This window comes from Camellia sinensis, chromosome 3 (genome assembly GCF_055761805.1).
Source record: "Camellia sinensis isolate YWXY chromosome 3, ASM5576180v1, whole genome shotgun sequence".
Lineage (NCBI taxonomy): Eukaryota > Viridiplantae > Streptophyta > Magnoliopsida > Ericales > Theaceae > Camellia > Camellia sinensis.
The window spans coordinates 131,216,427-131,237,991 of NC_138963.1; the positions used below are offsets into that span (position 1 = coordinate 131,216,427).

At 39.3% G+C, this 21,565-nt stretch overlaps 1 protein-coding gene across 11 annotated transcripts in view; it reads left to right on the forward strand.

The window, feature by feature from the left end:
- The window catches only part of LOC114260648 (tripeptidyl-peptidase 2-like), a 71,589-nt gene that overhangs the window by 3,836 nt on the left and 46,188 nt on the right, over positions 1-21,565 (forward strand). For 9 of the 11 annotated variants that reach the window (XR_014364478.1, XR_014364475.1, XR_014364476.1 and 6 more), the window contains 4 exons: positions 449-575; positions 5,969-6,032; positions 6,165-6,292; positions 12,652-12,741. Coding sequence is in view for 5 of the 11 variants with exons in the window: in XM_082920778.1 (XP_082776904.1) it covers positions 6,188-6,292; positions 12,652-12,741 (195 nt within the window). In the remaining 6 variants the exon portion in view is untranslated. Of the gene's footprint in view, positions 1-448; positions 576-5,938; positions 6,033-6,164; positions 6,293-11,850; positions 12,005-12,651; positions 12,742-21,565 lie in introns of those variants that run through there. The other 2 variants (XM_082920776.1, XM_082920779.1) reach the window with 2 other exon arrangements.

A 21,565-nucleotide genomic window follows, 5' to 3' on the forward strand; every position in this document is an offset into this window, starting at 1 on the left:
GTTTATTGACGCCTCTCTCTCTCTTTGTCTCTCTCTCTCTCTATTATCTTTCATCGCTGCTCTCTCTCCATAAACCTAAACCTTTTCGATCTCTTTAGCTTCTATCCATTTGAGAAACCCAAAACCTTTGAAATTGACTCATTCAAATCGTCTTTCTGATGGAGAACATGAAGAAGAAGCACAAAAAAACACTTAGACGAAGCAGCAGAAACCCCCTAAACCACACTCAAACCCTAAGACGAAGTAGACGAAGAAGAAGAAGTGTGAGATCGTCTGAAATCCATCATGCATCTTGAAATCTAGTTATTTATTTTTCTGAAATCGTCTTTCTGATGATGGAGAATTGCTTAAATTTTGTTTCAAATTGCTTGAGATTAATTGAAATCTGTATAAAATTGCTTGATTATTCTTGTGATTATTTTTGTTTATGTGATTTCAATATGATTAGGTGAACAAGCTTCATGAAGTGTGTTGAAGATTTCAGAGCTAGGGTTTATCTGCAACTTAACAAGATTTTTCAATGCTCAGTGGCTTCGATTTCTCAATCTCAAACCTCTAGTGGTCTTCTTTTACTGGTATTGATTTCTCTATCCATTGATTGCTTTATGACCACACACCCTCATCAAACTCTTAATCACCACTGTCACTATCTCTCCTCTCTCTTGATGTGTATTTTGCTATAGCATTGCATGATGTCAATATTTTCACTTTGACTCTATTCTTGATGCATGTCACAATATTTTCACTCTGTATAGTAATTTTGAAATTCATGTTCTGCTTTAGCTTTAATGTGTTTCAGCTTTAATATGTGCATTGGTTCCCCCATTTACAGTGAAAACTTCTACTCTATTTATAGACCAAATTTTCTCTTATGAGGTAAAAAAGTTATTTTAGTAGAATTGAGACAAGTTTTGTTTTGGTATTACTCTGAGGCTTCTATTGGAAAAGCTTGAAAATCAAAGCATTCAACGTATATTGTGTCATGGCAGGGTGCAACTTGCCTACATCTTTGCTTGTGGATGTACAAATAATTTTCCATCACTACCGCTATAGATTTTAGTTATAAAAATGCAGTTCCCATTAAATAATGTTGTTGCTTCTCTCTTTTTTTTTTTTTTTTTTTTTTTTTTTGGGTGACTCCTATATGCATGTCCCCACTTTTCCATTGTTAAAAAATGTGTATTGTTTTTGTCTCATCTTATTTAATTTTGCTTTTATTTCACGTTCAGAGTTCTACATACATTGCAATTCCTGTTAGTGTAGTCCATGTAATTTGGAGATGTTGATGGAGATTGAGGGCGAGGCAACCGCCGAGATTTTCAGTTATTTAGAAGTTTTATTTTATAAAAAATAGCCTTCAACCAAACAAGAAACAAGCAAAACTTGGAAAAAATAACCATGAATTGATTGCAGGTGTTATTAACTTGTAGTTACTATTTATTTGGAATGTTGAAGTATTTTTGGTGCTTGATATTTGCCTCTCTCCTAGTTCTTCCCCTCATCGTTATGCTTACATATGTGATGATGTAGCCATTGTTCTTCTATTCTATAGTTTTACTCATGAAATTCGTCTATTTTTTCTTTATTTTGGAGAGGTGGTTCTACATGATGTTGATCCTAGTATGAGGACCTTCATTCATTCATGTTTGAGTCGGTAAAGATGATTCTATTTTTATTTTTTTTGTTAAGTAGGAAAGCCAATTTGTAGACATAAGTCGTAACTCAAAAATAAAATACTACTCATGCCAATTAGTTTCTCAATTTTCTCTTGACACCAGGCTCTAAGGATTCTTTTAGATCCTCCTTTTTGAAATTAAACATATGTGTTTAGTTGTCAAAATCTACATTAAGCTCAATTAGATTTAGTACGAAATTACTATACCATATTTTGTTCCAACAAGGTCGGGAAGGTGCTTAATAACTTTAAACATACAAAATAAGATGTGGCATCACATAAGGAACAAAATTTATTTCTGAAGTAGCATTGGCAGGACGAAAATAAAATATAACTACAATTATGAATACCAATATATGAAGGGTCTTGTTAACAAGTGTCTCGAGGACACAAAAGTAGACAAAAAAATGAATTTGAAAACACAAGACACTTTTTATTAAATTCAATGCAGTTTTTATTGAAGTTAATGCACTTCTTTTAACTGTTTGACCTATTTTCAAGACACTTCTTTATTTCAATCCTAATATCCAACACTTTTAGTAGGGGTGTTCGCGGATCGGTTTTGTGCGGTTTGCGGTTCGGTTTTGACCCGTCCGCATCTATGCGGTTTGGGAAAAAGTCAACCCGCAACCGCCCGCAGTGCGGTTTGCGGTTTGTGCGGATAGGGTTTGCAAATGTGCGGGCGGTTGCGGGCGGTTTGCGGTTTACACTTTTTTCTTTAAAAATTAATTTTTGAGTTTTTTTTTCCTAGCGAATTTAGACATCAGATTCATTTTATATATTTGTGATAACAATTTTTTAATGAGTTTACAAATAAAAATTGAATATCAATGCATTAAATGAAAGTACCCAAAACAAAGAGACCCTACACTAACATTTTTGCCATGAAAAAAATGTATATCAATGCATTAAAGGTTGTACTCAATTAGAATTGCCAGTTCAGTAATCGATAATCAAACTATAAGTTCTATCGACCATTAGAAGGAAAATTTTATTAGGAAAAAGTGGATGAATCACCAATGAAAATCATATAAGAAACCAAATTTAGGACTTGATAATTCTACGGCATTAAGAAAGTTGAAAAATACTTAAAAATAAGGATCCTAGTGTCATAGAGAATATAATGGTGCTCCTGTAAAAGTTACAAAGTTGGTATATAACCAAATCAAACCAAACGAAGCCTTAAGTCCTATCAAATGGGGTCGGCTACATGAATCCTTCTTCTCCACGCAGCCCTATCAAAGGCCATTTCATTGGTCAAATTAAGTAGATTCATATCTCTATTTATAACGCTAGTCAACGTTAATCTAGGCCTACCTCGTCCCCTAACACTTCCATCTACCGTTACAGCATCGCATCTCTTCACTACTGCCTCTGTTGGTCTCCGTTGAATATGACCAAACCATCTCAAACGATTCTCTCTCAACTTATCTTCTATCGGTGCTACTCCTACCCATTCCCGAATACACTCATTCCTAATCCTGTCCTGTCTAGTCTTATCACACATCCACCTTAGCATCCTTATCTCAGCCACACTCATCTTATCTACATGTTGTTTCTTAGTTGCCCAACACTCCGTCCCATACAACATAGCTAGTCTAATAGCCGTTCTATAAAACTTACCTTTGAGTCTAGTAGGTATTCGTTTATCGCACAATACCCCAGACGCACTTCTCCACTTACACCATCCCGCCTTAATCCTATGGGCCACATCTGCATCAATCTCTCTCGCTGTTGTGATAATTGACCCTAAATAACGAAAATGTTCACTCTTAGGCAGTTCTTGGTTCTCAATCTTCACTTCTCCTCTGCTTTCATTGTTACTGTTACTAAATTTACACTCCATGTACTCTGTCTTAGTTCTGCTTATCCGAAATCCTTTAGATTCAAGAGCTTTTCTCCAGATCTCCAACTTTGTGTTAACTCCTTCTCTAGTCTCATCCACTAACACAATATCGTCTGCAAAAAGCATACACCATGGCACGTCATCCTGAATATTTATCGTCAACTCGTCCATAACTAAAGCAAAAAGATAAGGACTTAAGGTAGATCCTTGGTGTAACCCTACAGTGATAGGAAATTCATTTGTTTCTCCAGCTGGCGATCTAATAGTGGTCACCACCCCTTCATACATGTCCCTAATCACGTCAATGTAGCCTTTTGTCACCCCTTTCTTCTCTAACGCCCACCATATTATATCTCGGGGCACTCTGTCATATGCTTTTTCAAGGTCGATAAACACCATATGAATGTCTCTTTTCTTTTCTTTATACTTTTCTATTACTCTCCTCAAAAGATAGATCGCTTCCATTGTTGACCTACCAGGCATAAACCCAAATTGATTCTCTGACACCTCTGTTATGTCTCGTAATCGACGTTCCATCACCCTCTCCCACACTTTCATTATATGACGCATTAGCTTAATTCCTCTATAGTTGTTACAATTCTGGACATCACCTTTTTTCTTATAGAAATGGGCAAAGGTTTTCGCGTTTTTCTGGACGAGCGCGGGTAAAGAAGCTAGTCCAAGACTATAGGTTTAGGATAGCCACTTGGAACATAGGAACCTTAACTGGTAGGACGATGGAATTAGTAGATGTTATGATTAGGAGGAGAGTTAGTATAGCTTGCATACAAGAAACTAAGTGGACGGGAGAGAAAGCTAGGGAAATTGAGGATACTAGTTTTAAACTTTATTATAGTGGTAAGGATAGACGCAGGAATGGGGTAGGAATCATAATTGCCAAGGGTCTTGTGGAAAGTGTGGTGGCGGTCATTAGGAAAGGAGATAGGATTATGCTAGTTAAATTAGTTATTGGAGGGAATATAGTGAACATTATTAGCGCTTACGCCCCTCAAGTAGGGTTAGATGATCAGACTAAGAGGGATTTTTGGGAGCAAATGGATGAGATCTTACAGGAGATACCCGTAGGAGAGAACCTGGTTATAGGTGGAGATTTTAATGGCCATGTGGGCATAGATAAAGTAGGTTATGAAAGGGTGCATGGTGGATACGGTTTTGGTGACAGAAATGAGGCTGGAGAGAGAATCTTAGATTTTGCGTTGGCTTCTGACTTGGTGGTGGCTAATACTATGTATAAGAAGAGGGATGAGCATTTGATAACCTTTAAGAGTGGATTAGTTAAGAGCCAAATAGATTATTTCTTAGTGAGAAAAGTAGACTGTCTAAAATGCAATGATTGTAAGGTGATTCCTGGAGAGAGTCTGGTCTCTCAACATAGGATTTTGATACTAGATTTATGTTTTAGAGGGCAATACCAAGCTAGGAAGGATGGTGGGCGTCGTAGGACGAGATGGTGGGACTTAAAAGGGGATAAACTAAAAATATTTAAGAATCGAATGGATAAGGAAGGTACTTGGGACTTAGAAGGTGGGGCTAACACTATATGGAATTCGATGGCCAATTGTATGAGGAGAATCTCAAGGGAAGTGCTTGGAGAGTCGAAAGGAACGGGACCCAGCTCTAGGGAAACTTGGTGGTGGAGGGAAGAGGTCCAAGCGGTAGTTAAGGCAAAAAGTTGGTATATAAAAAAATAAAATAATAATAATAATTAAAGTGCGGGCGGTTTTTGCGGGTTGCGGGTTTAAACTGCGACCCGCCCGCAACCCGCAAATTTGTCATATTTCAAACCGCATCCGCCCGCATTATGTTTGCAAAACCGCCCATTTATATGCGGGTTGGGCGGATTGGGCGGTTTGAGCGGTTCGGATAAACCGTTGCCCACCCCTAACTTTTAGCATTTGTCATATACAAATATCTTGAGGACACCACAATTACACGAATTATAACTAAGACCATTCCAATAAAATAAATTACATATATCTATTAAGAACAGAACAAAAAGATGACATGAGGAACTTGCTTCTCTACATTTCAGGAGCTTTAGCAATAATGGAGAAAACTACAAATGCAAGATTGATGTTACAAGAGGATAAGTTACCAAAAAATTTGATATCTATGTTTCATATTTCTTTTTTTCTACTTCTAAATCTCAAAATTTAGTCAAATAAAGAAACTAAATCCTAAGCAAAGAATCATGCCAATCTCAAATCATACTTGAGGGAGTAATGTAAGGAAATTAGTTAGAAGTTTTCTCTTGCTAAGATTTCGAAATTTCAGTGTAGCTTCTACAACATGGTCTAAAAATTCACTTAGTAGTTTATTGGTGGTAGTTGCTACATAATTAATGTCTGTTGGGCTATATATAATAAATCCATGCGTTTTTTGGGCGATTAATGTAGACCTTTTTTTATTCAATGGCAACTGAGCAGCGAGTAGTAACACAAGTGATGAAGACTAAAGAATTCCTCAACTGAGCTGTGAGTCAACAACCAGGTAATCTGAGTTATCACTCAAGAATTCCTTCACTTATGTTGCTGCCATTGCTTGGAAATGGAGACTAAATTGGGCCCTAGTTTTTTTTAGTTTTTATTTTTTTCATTTATCCTTTTTGATGTTGTGATGCAGAGCGTGATTCTTGGGAAGCTAACATGGGCATGGATATAGAAGGTGATGGGGTGCTTGCATATCTTCAACCTGATCTGAAAGCAGATCTCGTCTTGCCTCCGGCACCAGCTAGCAGAGTCGACAACCATGTAATTTCTAATCTCAGTTATCACTGAAGAATAAATTCACTTACATTGCTAGAATTCCTTGGAAATGGATGTTGTATTTCATGAGTAACTGATCAAAATAATTCTATTGACACTGCTTTTACAGGTTCCAACTAGTATGGTGTTAGAATTGCATGATGCATGATTCGATTCATACAATTTAATATGAGTTTCAACCAAAATTATTTGAATTGTGTTGTTTGAAAATTGGGTGTGCTGTTGAATTGAGAATTGAGTAGTTCATAGGTTTTTGTTTACATAATGTATTGAAATGACGCCCTTTTCAACTACTCTATGATGAAACAAAAATAAGGCAATTGGTTATACTGATATACGTGGTGTTATATATATATATATGTAATATATAATTTATTTATATTGATCCTGTGAAGTATTTGATTGCGATTGCTATAGTGTTCTAACATATGTGTGAGGTTTGGAAATTCCTTTCCAATAATTTGGGCTATATTTCAAGATAAGCATCCGGTGGATCTTGTATGAGAAGGGAAAAAGAAATGGAAGGAAAAGTGGGAAAAAAAAACTTTGTTAATAGTTTCATGTGGAAAAAAACATGCAAAGAGTGAACTGCTAATACATGTATTATCTTATGCAATTTTATCTCTTCTTTTGTAGAGATTTTGTTGGAATTTTGTGTTTCATTTGTTGTGGCGCTTTGTAGAAACTAAAAACACCCTTTTCGTAGTTTTTAGATAATTAGCGATCGACGATTCCAACTTCCTTTACTCCATTCAAAAAGTTGTTCAAAATTATTGATTAAAATTTCCAATGATCCGGTTTGTGCATGTTATTCAAAATAATGTTACTTTTAGGAGTTGTTAGTTTTTCGTTTGTATTTTTTTTCCTTTCTGTTTTTGGCGCTAACCGTTTGCAGGCAATGGCACATATAGACATGGTTAATCATTTAAGGTAATCTCCTTAACTTTTTGATTTTATTTTTTACATTCAGGACAATGCATTGTTTAGTTTGGGGGGAGAAAATACTTATTTTGAGAAGAATTTATATATTTGCTTGCAGCTATGAGTTAGTTATTTTGTTAAAAAAAAATAAAAATTTAGTGCTCATGGTATTCTTTTGTTCTATACATTGAGTGATTGGGCATGCTTGTGGTATTTAATTGCTTTAACTCAAGAATTGTTTTGAAGTTTGATATGCTAGCTACTTTGTTAAAGTATTACGTGTGTTCATATTTGGAAATCATTGCACTGCACTTCAGCCACATGAATATGATTTTTAGTTGATAAGTGGGTATGACTTGAAAATCTTGAGGAATGATAGTGGAGACTTTTAACCCTGTGAGTTTTGTGCCAATCATTTATTGGAGGGTCATTATACATCTACTCTTAATTTTTCTTTGGAAGCGCATTAATTTGTTGATTAGTCTCATTATTTTTTCATTTTTGGTTGAATGCTGAGAACAAATCAATTTGTTATCACACTTTTTACTCCCTCGAGGAATATGCATCGTTTAGGTTGGGGGGAGAAAATACTTATTTTGGGAAGAATTTATATGTTTGCTTGCTACAATGAGTTTGTTGTTTTGTTTAAAAAAAGAAAAAAAGGTGTGCATGGTAATGTATTGTTCTATGCATTGAGTGATTCGGCATACTTGTAGTATTTTATTGCTTTAACTTGAGAAATTGTGTTGAAGTTTGGTATGCTAGCTACTTTGTTAAAGTATTTCATGTGTTCGTATTTGGAAATAATTGCACTGCACTTTAGCCACATGAATATGATTTTTAGTTGATCAGTGGATATGACTTGAAAATCTTGAAGAATGATAGTGGAGACTTTTAACCCTGTGAGTTTTGTGCCAATCATTTATTGGAGGGTTACTATACATCTACTCTTAATTTTCTTTGGAAGGACATTAATTTGTTGTTTAGTCTCATTATTTCTTCATTTTGGTTGAATGCTGAGAATAAATCAATTTGTTATGACACTTTTATTCCCTTGAGATCATGAAAGTTGAAGGACCATACTAATTCTTGAGAGATGATTTTAGGCCATCTTTGTTTCTTTGAGCCTTTAATTTATTTTTCTTTCTTTTATTATTACTTCATGAACCATTAGAAACCAATTTGAGCCTTTATGTTAGCCTTTCTTTGTTTAACCCCACAACCCATACTTTCTTTTTACTTTTGTAGATATGTTGGGATTATTTGAGTTTGACAATGGCAAATTTGTTTGAAAAAAAAAAAAGAAAAAAAAAGGAGAAAAGCTGAAAAAATAAGAAGAAATAAATTGTGTTCAACTAAGGGAAAAAAAAAAAAAAGAAAAAAAAAAAGCAGGAGGAAGTTGAAAAAAACAAAAAGAAAAGTAATAGAAAGAGCAAGGCATTTGGAATAATGCTCTAATTGTGTTTATTTTTATGTCAATTGTCTCTCAGACGTCCTTTTTTTTATTCACCTTTGGCTTTTTATTATTTTTTCGTAATTCCTCAACCCAAGCATTACAACCAAATAAAAGTCCTATTTGATCTTGAGTGTGGTATAGTTTACAAGTGGACATGATGGATTGGGGTGATGGTGTGGTAATTTTAATTCTCAGTATTTGATATTCCATTCATGAGACTATTTATTTATTCTTTCATTATAGCGTTTTTCCAAAAAATTAGAATGCGGGATATTTTGCCTTTGATTTACATTATTCTACTCGCATATATTGAAAGTAATTTTTACACCATATTCTGAGTGATTTATTTGTTGAGTGCAATAACTGGTGAGATTTGAGTCGAAGCATGTTTCAGAAAGAGATTTGGGTTATATTTTACTTTAAGGCTAAGGTTGTATATGTGTTGGCTAAACTTTTTCACACACGCCAAATTCTGAATGTCATGAGATATCTTTACTTGCTGCTAGTGTCTTGAACTTTGATTGGTTGTCTTGTTAAGGTTGTGAAATTCATGACTTGTTCTTGAACTTTAGCACGAGAACGAAAGAAATCCTTCGAGTAAAGAAAATTTTTGACGTTTGTGGGTGACATTTCTAGAAATTTTATTTCTCAGTATTTGATATTCCATTCATGAGACTATTTATTTATTCTTTCATATTAGCGTTTTTCAAAAAAATTAGTATGCGGGATATTTTGCCTTTGATTTACATTGTTCTACTCGCATATATTGAGAGCAATTTTTGCACCATATTCCGAGTGATTTATTTGTTGAGTGCAATACTTGGTGAGATTTGAGTCGAAGCATGTTTCAGAAAGAGATTTGGGTTATATTTCACTTTAAGGCTAAGGTTGTGTCTGTGTTGGTTGAACTTTTTTCACACACTCCAAATTTTGAATGTCATGCAATATCTTTACTTGCTGCTAGTCTTTTGAACTTTGAGGTTGTGAAATTCATTGCTGGTTCTTTAACCTTGGCATGAGAATGAAAGAAGTCGTTTTAGTAAAGAAATTTTTGGATATTTGTGGGTAACATCTTTGGAAACATGAGACTTTAACTCGTCCATGAGGGGTAATCTATTGGATTAAGGGCTTGTTGCATGTGCTAAATTCAATCGTGATTTCTTGCGGAAGTGGTTTAGAGTAGTTGCTTTTATTTTTCTTTTTGATTTTATTTTAGTCGCCTTAATTGCTAGGTTCTAAAATTAAAGCTGGTTGGGAGGTGTGATGAATGCTTAAAATTACGTAGTTATTCTAGGAATTTTGGATATTATATTCATTCTCTCAATTTATATTTAATTATGATTTAATGTATTTAATTTAAATTTTTAGAAAAACTACATTTGAGCCATCAACAATATAAATTGCTCAACCAGGCCCATAAGACTCGGTTTGCTTTGAAATCATCTCATAGCATCCAAAAAACTTCTCTCAAAGGTTATATAAGATTTCATTGTACCTCCAGTCCTTTTATATTTTGATTCTGCTCTTCAAATATTTATTTATTTTTCCGTTTAATTACTACTCATCTTTTGTTCCTTTTATGTAATATATATTGGGTGACTTAGATAATAGCAAGAACACTAGATCTGACCGTAATGTTGTCAAGGGTGCTTGGGCTGCTTGAATTCAGCGTAACAAGATGGTAATTTTTATCTTAATTTTCTAACCCTCTACATAATATATATACCTTTTTACTCACAACAGTCTTGTGTTTGTAGCTTTTCATTGAATAAAAGATAATATTGCTATTGCCTAAAGGCAAGATTTCATATTTTTGTAGATAAGGGAGCAGAAAAGGGGTGCTGTTTTGAAAGAAAAAAGGGCCCCCAGTTGATTGACTTGTCCTCCCCATGTCATTGTATATGATATGTTTTTAATTTAATATTGTTTGTACTCAAATGAATTGTTGAGCCTTCACAAAAAGGTTCTTTTGTATAAAACTAGACTACATTTGTTTCCTGGTAAATTGAGATCTAGATGGACCGGCCCTTTCATAGTTAAAACTGTTTTTTCTCATGGGGCCGTTGAGATTGAAAATCCCAGGAATGGTAATGTTTTTAAAGTGACTGGCTAACGTCTTAAACCAGTTTTGGAGAATTTCCCACTTGAAGAGGAGAGGAGTCCATTGAATTAAAAGGCCCTATTTATCGAGACCCATAAACATAATAATAAAAGCAATGTTACTTTTAGGAGTTGTTAGTTTTTTGTTTGTAATTTTTTTCCCTTGTGTTTTTGGTAATAATCCCTTGCAGGTTCAGGGTTCATCTTTTCTTTTTTAATAAATTTTTTGTTGACGCTCAAAAAAAAAAAAAATATATATATATATATATATATAGACATAGTTCATTATTTAAGGTAATCTCATAACCTTTGTGATTTTGTTTTTTACATTGAGGACAATGCATCGTTTAGGTTGGGGGGAGAAAATACTCTCTTTGAGAAGAATTTATATGTTTGCTTGCTGCAATGAGTGACTTGTTTTGTTATAAAAAAAGAAGAGACCTTGTCTAGCTTAAGAAGCTGTCAAAGCTTGAGCCATGATGGTTCTCATTCAAAACAGAACCAAACAAAACATGGAAAAAAATCACCATAAATTTATTGCAGGTGTTATTAACTTGTAATTACTATTTATTTGGAATGTTGAAGTATTTTTGGTGCTTAATATTTACCTCTCTCCTAGTTCTTCCCCTCATCATTATGCTTACATATGTGCTAATGTAAGCATTGTACTTTTATTCTACAGTTTTACTTAGAAAATTCGTTTATTTTTTCTTTATTTTGGAGAGGTGGTTCTACATGATGTTGATCCTAGTAGGGGGACCTTCATTCATTCATGTTTGAGCCGGTAAAGATGGTTTAGTTTGTAGTCCTTTCACAATAGTTTATTTGTGGGGAAAAAATGAAATTATAATTTCATCTAACAATTATTCTCTATTTATGCATATCATATGATAAATCATATTTGAAAATCACTCTTCCAATGTTTGATTGCAGTGAATTTTTAGACCCTGTTGTTGCTGCTACAATGACTTTCGAAATCTTAACAAGAGAAAACTTCTAACTAATTTTCCTACATTACTCCCTTATGTATGATTTGAGATTGGCATGATTCTTTGTATAGGATTTAGTTTCTTTATTTGACTGAATTTTCAGATTTAGAAGTAGAAAAGAAGAAATATGAAACATGTACATCAAATATTTTGGTAACTTACCCTCCTCTAACATCAGTCTTGCATTTGTAGTTTTTCCCATTAATGCTAAAGCTCATGAAATGTAGAGAAGTAAGTTCCTTGTGTCATCTTTTTGGTTCCATTCTTAAAAGATATATTTCATTTATTTTATTGAACTGATCTTAGTTATAATTCGTGCAATTGTTGTGTCCTTATAACTTGATATTTGTATATGACAAATGTTAAAAGTGCTGAATATTGGGATTGAAATAAGGAAGTGTCTTGAAAATAGGTCAAACAGTTAAAAGAAGTGCATTAATTTCAATAAAAACTGTATTGAATTTAATAAGAAGTGTCTTGTGTTTTCAAATTTATTTTTTGGTCTACTTTTCGTGTCCCAGGGCACTTTTTAGCAAGACCCTTCATATATATTGGTATTCATAATTGTAGTTTTATTTTATTTTTGTCTTGTCAATTCTACTTCAGAAATAAATTTCGTTGCTTATGTGATGCCACACCTTATTTTGTATGTTTAAAGTTATTATGCGCCTTCTTAACCTTGTTGGAACCAAATATGGTATAGTGATTTCGTATTGAAACTAATTGAGCTTAATGGAAATTTTGACAAACACATATGTTTAATTTCAAAAAGGAGGGTCTAAAAGAATGCGTTCAGAGATACTGTGGACTTAATCTGTAGTGAAGGGCATTACTGACTTTCATACATATTTTTTTTTCTGTTTTCTTTTTTGATGCAGATCAGAAAAATCGTTTCTAAGTGTGCTTCTAGCATTGATGTCTCTTGGATCATTTGTTCAGCTTATTTCCATCTCTCGTTGACTTACCAAGTGAGTTTGTTTTCCAGGATTCCCTAGTTACATTATGCTCCTTTTCATGTCTTTCTTTTGTGGTTTTCATCTCTTGCCATATTTCACCAATGAGCAAAATGCCTAGGGATACACAAAAATTTGCCAAAAAATCTACCACGCACATGGGTGTGGGACCAACACCCATGTGAGTGTTTTGCTAGAACATTTGGGGTCTTGCATTATTGTTCGCCAATTGAAGTTCTACGTACTCTATTAAAAGCTGCACCATGTTATTTTCCTTCCATTAATTTATTGATCAGTCAAATAGGCCATTTTGAAATGCCTTAATTAAATTGTTTCAGAAATTTAAAATCTACATGCTTGGTACTAGTTGGAAAACTGGATTTTATTATTTTGAATGAAAGCTAGAAAGAATAATATTTCTTATTCTCATATTTAAACAATGTACACACAGCACCTCTATTAATAGGAGATACATGGCATAAAATAAGGGATTGATCAGCTACTGATTCTGAGGACTGATTAGCTACTATTTAGTTACTAATTCTAATTCTAAATATAAACTTTCCTATTCTATAGTATTGACTAAATCTAGATATTTACAGCTGTGATATCCTAAAGAATTTAGCCATATCCTGGCAGAATTATTTTCTTCCCATTTCCAACACTCCCCCTCAAGTTGGCTTGAATATGTCTTTCATGGCCAACTTGTAGATTAGGTGGTCGAACTGCTTCTTGTGTAGTCCCTTTGTAAGAACATCTGCAATCTGCTCCGCAGTGGGTATATAAGACATGTAGATCAATTCCTTCTCAATCTTTTTGTTGATAAAGTGCTTGTCGACTTTCACATGCTAAGTTCTGTTGTGAAGAACAAGATTATGAGCAATTGTATTTGCTGCCTTCTTGTTACAGTAAACTTCCATTGGTGATGTTCTTGGAATTTTTAAGTCTTCCAATAATCTCTCGATCCACAAAGCTTTACAAATTCCATGAGCCATTGATCTAAATTCAGCTTCAGCACTATTTCTAGCCACTACGTTCTGTTTTTTTTGAGGGTCAGAAATTAAACCCCAAATTAAGTATGGGCCTAAGTACTGAGGTCGTCGCAAAGAGGCGACCAGGAATGAAAATGGAGCATGGGCTAAAGTCCAAGGGAAGTGGGCCAACAGTGGGCCGGAGTTGGTCCGACCTGCCAAGGGTCCAAATAGACTCCACGAGGGAAAATGACGAAGTCAAGTTGCAGCGGGAACACATGCCACGGTCAAGTTGCAGAGGGAATACATGCAGCGGGGAAGTTGCCGAGGTACTTTGCCTCAGCGCTGCCATTTCTAATATCTTCGGCTCCGCCGCCATCCAAAGTTGATGAGGGAAAGAGAAAGCCGAAGCAACTAAGTTGCAGAGGTGACAGTTGCGACGACCAAGTTGCGGAGGCACTTTGTCTTAGCGCTGCCATTCCAAGTATTCTCGGTTCCGTCGCCACCTGGAGTTGAGGGAAGAAGAGAACCGAAGCAACTAGGTTGCAGAGGCGCCCAAGTTGCAGAGGCACTTTGTCGGCGCCGCCATCTCCAATATTGTCGGTTATGCCATTTGAACTTGCCACGGGAAATGACTGCCGCATCAACTACTGCCGCCGCAACCAAGTTGCGGAGGGAACATCCCGCTAAGGTGATAGCAGTCTCTGGGAAAAGCTTTCCCTCTGCAAGGAGAGGGTAATGCCTGGCGCTGATAGCAGTCCTCAAGGCATTACTAGCCCAGGGCTGATAGCAGGCCCCAAGACTTATTGGTTGGAGTTGATAGCAGGCCCAGGGTACCAGTTTATCGCGACGATCTCGCAAAGATGGGAGCAGGGTAGCCCTAGCATAAGGGACTCCCTTTTCATTACCCAGGTCATAGACCTGCCTTAGTGGCACAGGCAGGACTAAGGAAGCCCTTTGGGTTTGGTACTAAGGAACAGCAAGGCTGATAGCAGGCTTGGCTGTGGCCTTCGCCTGGGGAAGTTGGGGAGTTTGTGGTTAGGTGGCTAAGGGTGAAGGCTTCGCTGCGGTGAGCACGAATATTGTCGATAGCAGACTAATGGAGTTCTGAGAATGCATGTAGTGGCCAAGTAGAACTGAGGAGGCAGTAGCAAAGTTTATCGCTGCAAGTGCACTTGCTGAGGTTCGAGCTGAGAAGGCAAGTGTAGCGGCAAACGCTCCCGTCGCAACTGCACTTCCTCAGGCTCAAAAGGGAGTTGCAGCGCCAAACACTCCTGTCGCAACTACACTTGCTGAGGCTCAAAAAGGTAGTTGCGGAGGCAAACAGATAGTACACAGTACATGCAAAAGAACACGTGGCACCTTCAGCCTAGTAGCTCAAGGCAGAATATTCCATGTGATCCTCTAGGACACATGTCCTCTCTCTATTTGGCCACTTGGTGCCAAGGAAAAGCCTATATAAATAGGACCCATTTCCCATGGTTCAACAAGAGGAATTTTGGGGATTTGGGGTAGATGCTGCCCATTTTGGCACTGCTATACATTTCTTCTTGAGCTACTTGCTTCACCCTCACCCAGCTGCACACTCTCCAACTTCCAAACAGTTGCTGCTGCTCATTCTCAAGCCACTTCCACCATTTTTGGACCATTAGCATAGTTTTGCCTCTCTAATTACCTTCTCTAACCTTGAACCCTTTTACATTTCTGGCGACTCCGCTGGGGAGGCGGCTTTGTTGATGGTTCATACCCATAGTGGTTTACATACCTCACTGGAAAAAAATGGCAGAGGATGAAGTTCAACAAGGCTCTTCAAATGGTGGAGTAGCACATGCGGAGGACCGTGACCACAGTGTTGTGATTGAGGCAGTTCAGTCACTCCAGGATATGCAGAGGGAGATCCTGGCAGCTTTGCAAACTCTCACTGAGGCTGTTATGGCATGGCTTCTCGACCAGCTCCAGCGCAAACACCTCCGCCCGTAGCAGTCCCAAACCCAGTGCCTAACTTGTTCCCTGAGGTTTGGGCTCCAATCCAGGTGCCTCCGGCGGTACTTCAGGCGAACGGTGTGGCTGCTGGTTCAGCTACCCAGGAGCAGACTGGACCATTCCAGCCCACTCACTTTTTTACTCTAGCTGATGTACAAGCTATGCTCGAGCAAGAGCATAGCAAGAAGCCACTCCCATCTCTCCCCGACTCAGATGTGAAGGCCCCATACTCTCAGGAGATATTGACCATGCCATACCCAACTGGGTATACAGTGCCCAAGTTTATTAAGTTTGATGGGAAACAAAGCAATGCCAGAGAACAGGCGATGAGGTTCATTGAAACTCTTGGTGTCCATGGCCGTGACCACTCTTTGCGCCTTCGGGAGTTCTCCAAGTCCACTTACTGAAAGGGCTTGCAGCTGGTATGTGAACATGGCTCCCAACTCGATCAAGAGTTGGGAGGAGATGGTGAACAAGTTCCACAAGAAGTTCTTCCAAGTCCAAGAGAAAGCTACAACTCTCACCCTTGGGCGAAATGTCCAAAAGGGGGGTGAAGATATACTGGGCTATGTTAAGCGGTTCCAAGATAAGGCTATTGATTGTCATGAACTAATGGATGAGGCCCATTTAGTCGGCATATGTGTGGAGGGGTGCCATACGCGACTACAAAATTTTCTTGGTGAATCATAATCTGCCTACCATTTCAGCCTTGATTGAGGCAGCTAGGAACCTCAGTACCACTGGTTCCTTGCACAGATCTCGTGACAGCCACCGCTACCCTCGCAGTAGCAGAGTTGCTGCGGTAACCTCTGCAGGAGGGAGCCGCTCGCAAGGGGAGGCGACGTCCTCTCGGAAGAGAAAGAGTTATGAGGACAGAAATCTATGTCCTTGCAGCGTTGAGAATGTTAATGCTCTGGTTAAAGAATGGGTAGCTGATGGTGAACTTACCTTGCCTCCAGTTAATGTCCCTCCAACTAAAAAGGACAAAGAAAGCTCGGATTATTGTGTCTATCACAGAACCACCAGACACCCTACTAGGGATTGTTGGACTTTGAAAAGTATCTTCAAGAAGAAAGTTGACGCAAATGAGCTGAAGTTCATAGATGCCGGTAACTGTCATGTGCGGAAGGACCCTTATCCTAACCACAAGGAGAAGGGAAAGATTGGCTATCTCGGGCCTGTGTATGATCAAGTGCATATGGCGTCTTACTATGATGAGTTAGAAGAAATTGCAACCGGCCAGCTCCCTGAGACAGTACCTACAGAGGCAAAATTCGCAAAGGATGCTAATGCCTAGGCCTTGCAAAACTCTGTTAAGTTTCGCGTCTTCTTTGACCATTTGGGGCTGAGCCAAGCCGCCGGGTTGGAAACAACAAAAGCCCTCATTAATATCTTTGAAGTGCACCGTGATGAAGTTGCTGAGGCTAAGGAGTATGTGCCTCGGCGCATCCAGGAAGCTTATGGGGCCATTACCTTTTTAGAGGCAGACAGAGCATACCCATTTCCCCATAATCGTCCTCTTTTTGTCACAGCATGCATCAGTGATGTAGAGTTTAAGCGTGCTTTCCTTGATGGCCGGGGCGTCCATAAACATCATCACTACGGACACCTTTGCAAAGGTTGGGATCCCAGAGTCCAGGATGGTTCGCCAACCCATCACTGTGATGGGTTTTGGCGGCGAGAAAAAAGATACCAAGGGCCATGTGGTCATGGACTTAGCAGTTGGTGAGATCTATTCCGCAACCAAGTTTCATGTGATTGAAGCGGACATAAATTGCCACATGATACTTGGCAGAGCTTGGATGCACCGATATGGAGCTATCCCGTCGAGTTATCACTAATGCGTGAAGGCAAAGTTGGGAAAGCGCACAGTAACCATATAAATGCGTTTGAACAGCCATTTGGGGTTGAGGAGGCACACTATTTGGATGTAGTTTTCTTTACTGAGTTGTCAACGGGTGAAACTCCAAGGACTGGTAAAGTTGTAGGAGTAAAATTGCCAAAATGGGAAGGCATTCGGGATGCAGGGGCTGCTCCAGAAAGTAGTGGGCAGAAGAGAAGCAGCAACTCCACAAGTCCTCCGCCCAAGATTGTTAAGGTGCGGGAGGGCAGTAAGACAGTTTACTACCTAAGACGGGTCTTGGAGGGTAGGCTTCATACCTTGGGAGGAAGGCCCCGAGGCAAATAAATGTGACGATGACGAGTCCCAAGAAGAGTTGGTGGAGACACTTGAGCCCGCCCCTGAATGTGTGCAAGATAGACCCAAACCGCAGCAGGAGGTGCTTGCTGAGGTCAACCTCAGTGACTTGCCAGGGCAGAGCAAGCCCCATGTTCATCAAGGACACAATGGCTCCAACAGTTGAGGCAGAATTGATAACACTACTGAAGCGGTACAGTGACGTCTTTGCTTGGACATACGATGAGATGCCTGGTCTTGACCCGTCTCTTGTCACCCATCACCTGGATACTTTTCCCAACTCTAGGCCAATTAGCATGCTCGAAGTATCACCCTGACCTTGAGGCAAAGATTAAGGAAGAGGTAGAAAAGTTGCCGAGGGCCAAGTTTATTGAGCCTATACAGTACCCAACTTGGCTAGCAAATATTGTGCCTGTGGAGAAGAAAAACGGCCAGATCAGGTCTGCGTAGACTTTCCCGGCCTGAATGAATGAGGCCTGCCCGAAAGATGAGTTTTCATTGTCCCATGTTGACACACTTGTCAATTCTACTGCAGGCCATAAGATGTTCTCCTTTATGGATGGGTTCAGTGGTTATAATCAGATCAAAATGGCATCAGAAGATGCAGAAAAAATGGCATTTAGAATGCCCTTGGGAAATTTTTTCTATACGGTGATGCCTTTCGGTTTGAAAAACGCGGGGGCAGCCTGCCAACGGGCTATGACTGCAGTGTTCCATGACATGTTGCATCATGAAGTGAAAGTATATGTGGATGATTTGGTGGTCAAGTCTACCGAGGCAAACCAACACCTCTACTACTTGGAAAAAGTTTTTCAACGGTGCTGCAAATTCTGCCTAAAGATGAACTCTCTCAAGTGTGCCTTCGGAGTTACCGCCGGCAAGTTCCTTGACTTTTTTGTACTCCGGCGGGGGATTGAAGTAGATGGGGATAAAATTAAATCAATCATGCAGATGCCACCACCACACTCTCAAAAGGCTTTGAAGAAATTCCTAGGCAAAGTGTCATACCTCAAGAGGTTCATTCCAGCCCATGCTAAGATAACCTTTTCCTTTGGGACACTGCTGAAAGGGAATCGCAAGTTTGAATGGTTGCATGAACACCAGCAGGCATTTGATATGGTGATGAAAGCACTTACAATGATTGCCCTTCAACCCAACAAACCTCTGCTACTGTACCTGACGTCTACACCTCGGTCTATTGGGCATCTACTTGTCCAAGACATAGATGGCATTGAGAAGCCAGTCTATTACATCAGTCGCAAAGTCAATGGTGTCGAGTGGCGATATACCCCAATTGAGAGGCATTGTTTAGTCTTAATCTTCACAGCGCGGAAGTTGTGCCACTATTTTTTGGCACACCCGATCCATGTTGTGACCTCGGAGTGATCCAGTCCGCTATTTGCTAAGCAAACCCGCTCTGACTGGAAGAATGGCAAGATGGCTTTTGGCTCTAGCAGAATATGACATCACTTGTGTTAATCCCAAGGCTATTAAGAGCCAAGCACTTGCAGACTTACCGGCCCAATTCCCATCTGGTGAACATGAACCTGCAGAGGTATCTCTACTAGAGGTGAGATCCATGTCTCCGCAGTTGCAGTTGAGGCTTATTGGAACTTAAAATTTGATGGAGCTTCGGGAGCTGGGAAAGGCGGAGCTGGCATAAAACTAACCAGTGAAGAAGGAGAGAAGTTTCATCTATCATATAAGCTTGATTTTGAATGTTCAAACAACGAGGCTGAATATGAGGCGTTGATACAGAGTCTAATCGCTGCCCAAAAGAAGGGACTCCGCAAGTTGAAAATTTTGGGAGGCTCCGAGTTAGTTGTCAGGCAAACAATGGGTGATTTCGCCTTAAAGGAGCCTCTGTTGGGCCCGTATCACACCGTGGTTCAAGGGTAGCTCACTCAATTTGATGATGTCGAAATCCAGCATACCCCTCGAACACACAACCGTTTCCCCGATGCCTTGGCTACACTGGGGGCAAAGGTGGATATACCAGATGATAGCATAGCCATCGTCATCGAGAAAAGAACAACACCAGCAGTGTTAGCTGAAGAACATACAGAGCAAGATGCTGGGGGATGGAAAACAGATATAATCCAACAGAACAGTTGAAAACAAGCCAAGGAACAATCAGACCAGCAGAACTTGCATAATTTCTGCTCCTCATAGGAGAGTTGTATTTTCGCGGTGCCAACAACTTGCTGGCAAGGTGCGTCGGTAGACAAGAAGCAACTTACAGACTTAAGTAGATCCATGCTAAGTCTCGTAGAGATCGAGATATCAGTCTATATCGACGGATACAGAGGCAAGGGTATTACTAGCCAGAGATGGAAAAGGAAAGTACTGAGTTGTAGAGGCCATGTGCAAAATGCCAATCCCATCCGAAGGAAGAGGAAGCCCATTTCTTAAGCAGTTAAGAATGGAGGCAGCCATATGTCAACTACCTTGGAAATGGCACACTGCTTGAGAACAAAGCCGATGCAATCAGAGTTAAGAGGCGGGCCCTCCGCTTCTTCCTTGACCAAAGGATAAGGCAAATGAGGTGCCGAGGGAAGCCCACAAGACAGAACATCAAGGAGGACAACGATTATATGGACATCTCATTCACCTCGGCTACTATTGGCCGACAATGGAAGAAGATGCTAAAAACTTTGTAAGGAGATGCTAATCCTGCCAGAAGTTTAGGAACTTGATACATGCACCGGTGCTTGTGCTGCACAACATCAAGACCCCTTACTTGTTCCATACTTGGGCATTTGACAGCGCAGCAATCGAAAGGCCACAGATTGTAGCTTCTGAAGTTAGTACCAAGTGGGTGGAGGCTATACCGATAAGGAAGGCAGACGGGGCAGGAGTAGCCAACTTCATTAGAGAAAGCATAATCTGTAGGTTTGGCATACCAAAAGTAATGTTGTTCGACAATGGAACTCCCTTTGTAAATCGTCATGTGGGAAGACTTCTGAACGCCTACCAGATCAAGCAGCACAAGTCTAGTCCATACTACCCCCAAGGAAGTGGACAAGCTGAGGCGACCAACAAAACCATCATCCGAATATTGAGTAAAATGATGGATGAAGCAGGGGGCATTTGGTCTGAACGACTCTCCGTAGCACTCTGGGCGTATAGAACATCAAAGAGAAAGCCAACTTAGGCAACCCCATTTTCCCTAGTGTACGGCTCCGAAGCTGTGTTACCAGTTGAGTTGGCAGTACCCTCAGCAAGAATGGCTATGTCAGCATACTTAGTTCCAGACAGCAGAAAGAATGACAGAGGCAGCTGAAGAAAGAAGAGATCAGGCCTCGAGGGCAATGGAAAAGTATCATCAATCCGTAGCTCATGCCTACAATCAATCTGTTCAGCACAAGAAGTTCAATAAAGGGGACTTGGTATGGAAGACAGTGGACGCAATTATGCGGGGGCAACCTATTCCCAAGTTCTCACCATGATGGGAAGGCCCCTACAAAGTTGCTAAGGCAAGCAGCAGCGGGTACTACAAGTTAACAAGAGTAGATGATGGATTCAAAACTGGCCCTATCATCGCCACATTGTCTGCATGCTCGAGGAAACCATCGACTGCCTGAAGCCTACCCCTCATCCACGATAGGTCCAAACCGTTCCTCTCAAAGCCGCTCTGGTTTGCCTCGACACTTTCCACGAACTTGCTAGGGGTTGTCAGAATCTTCTT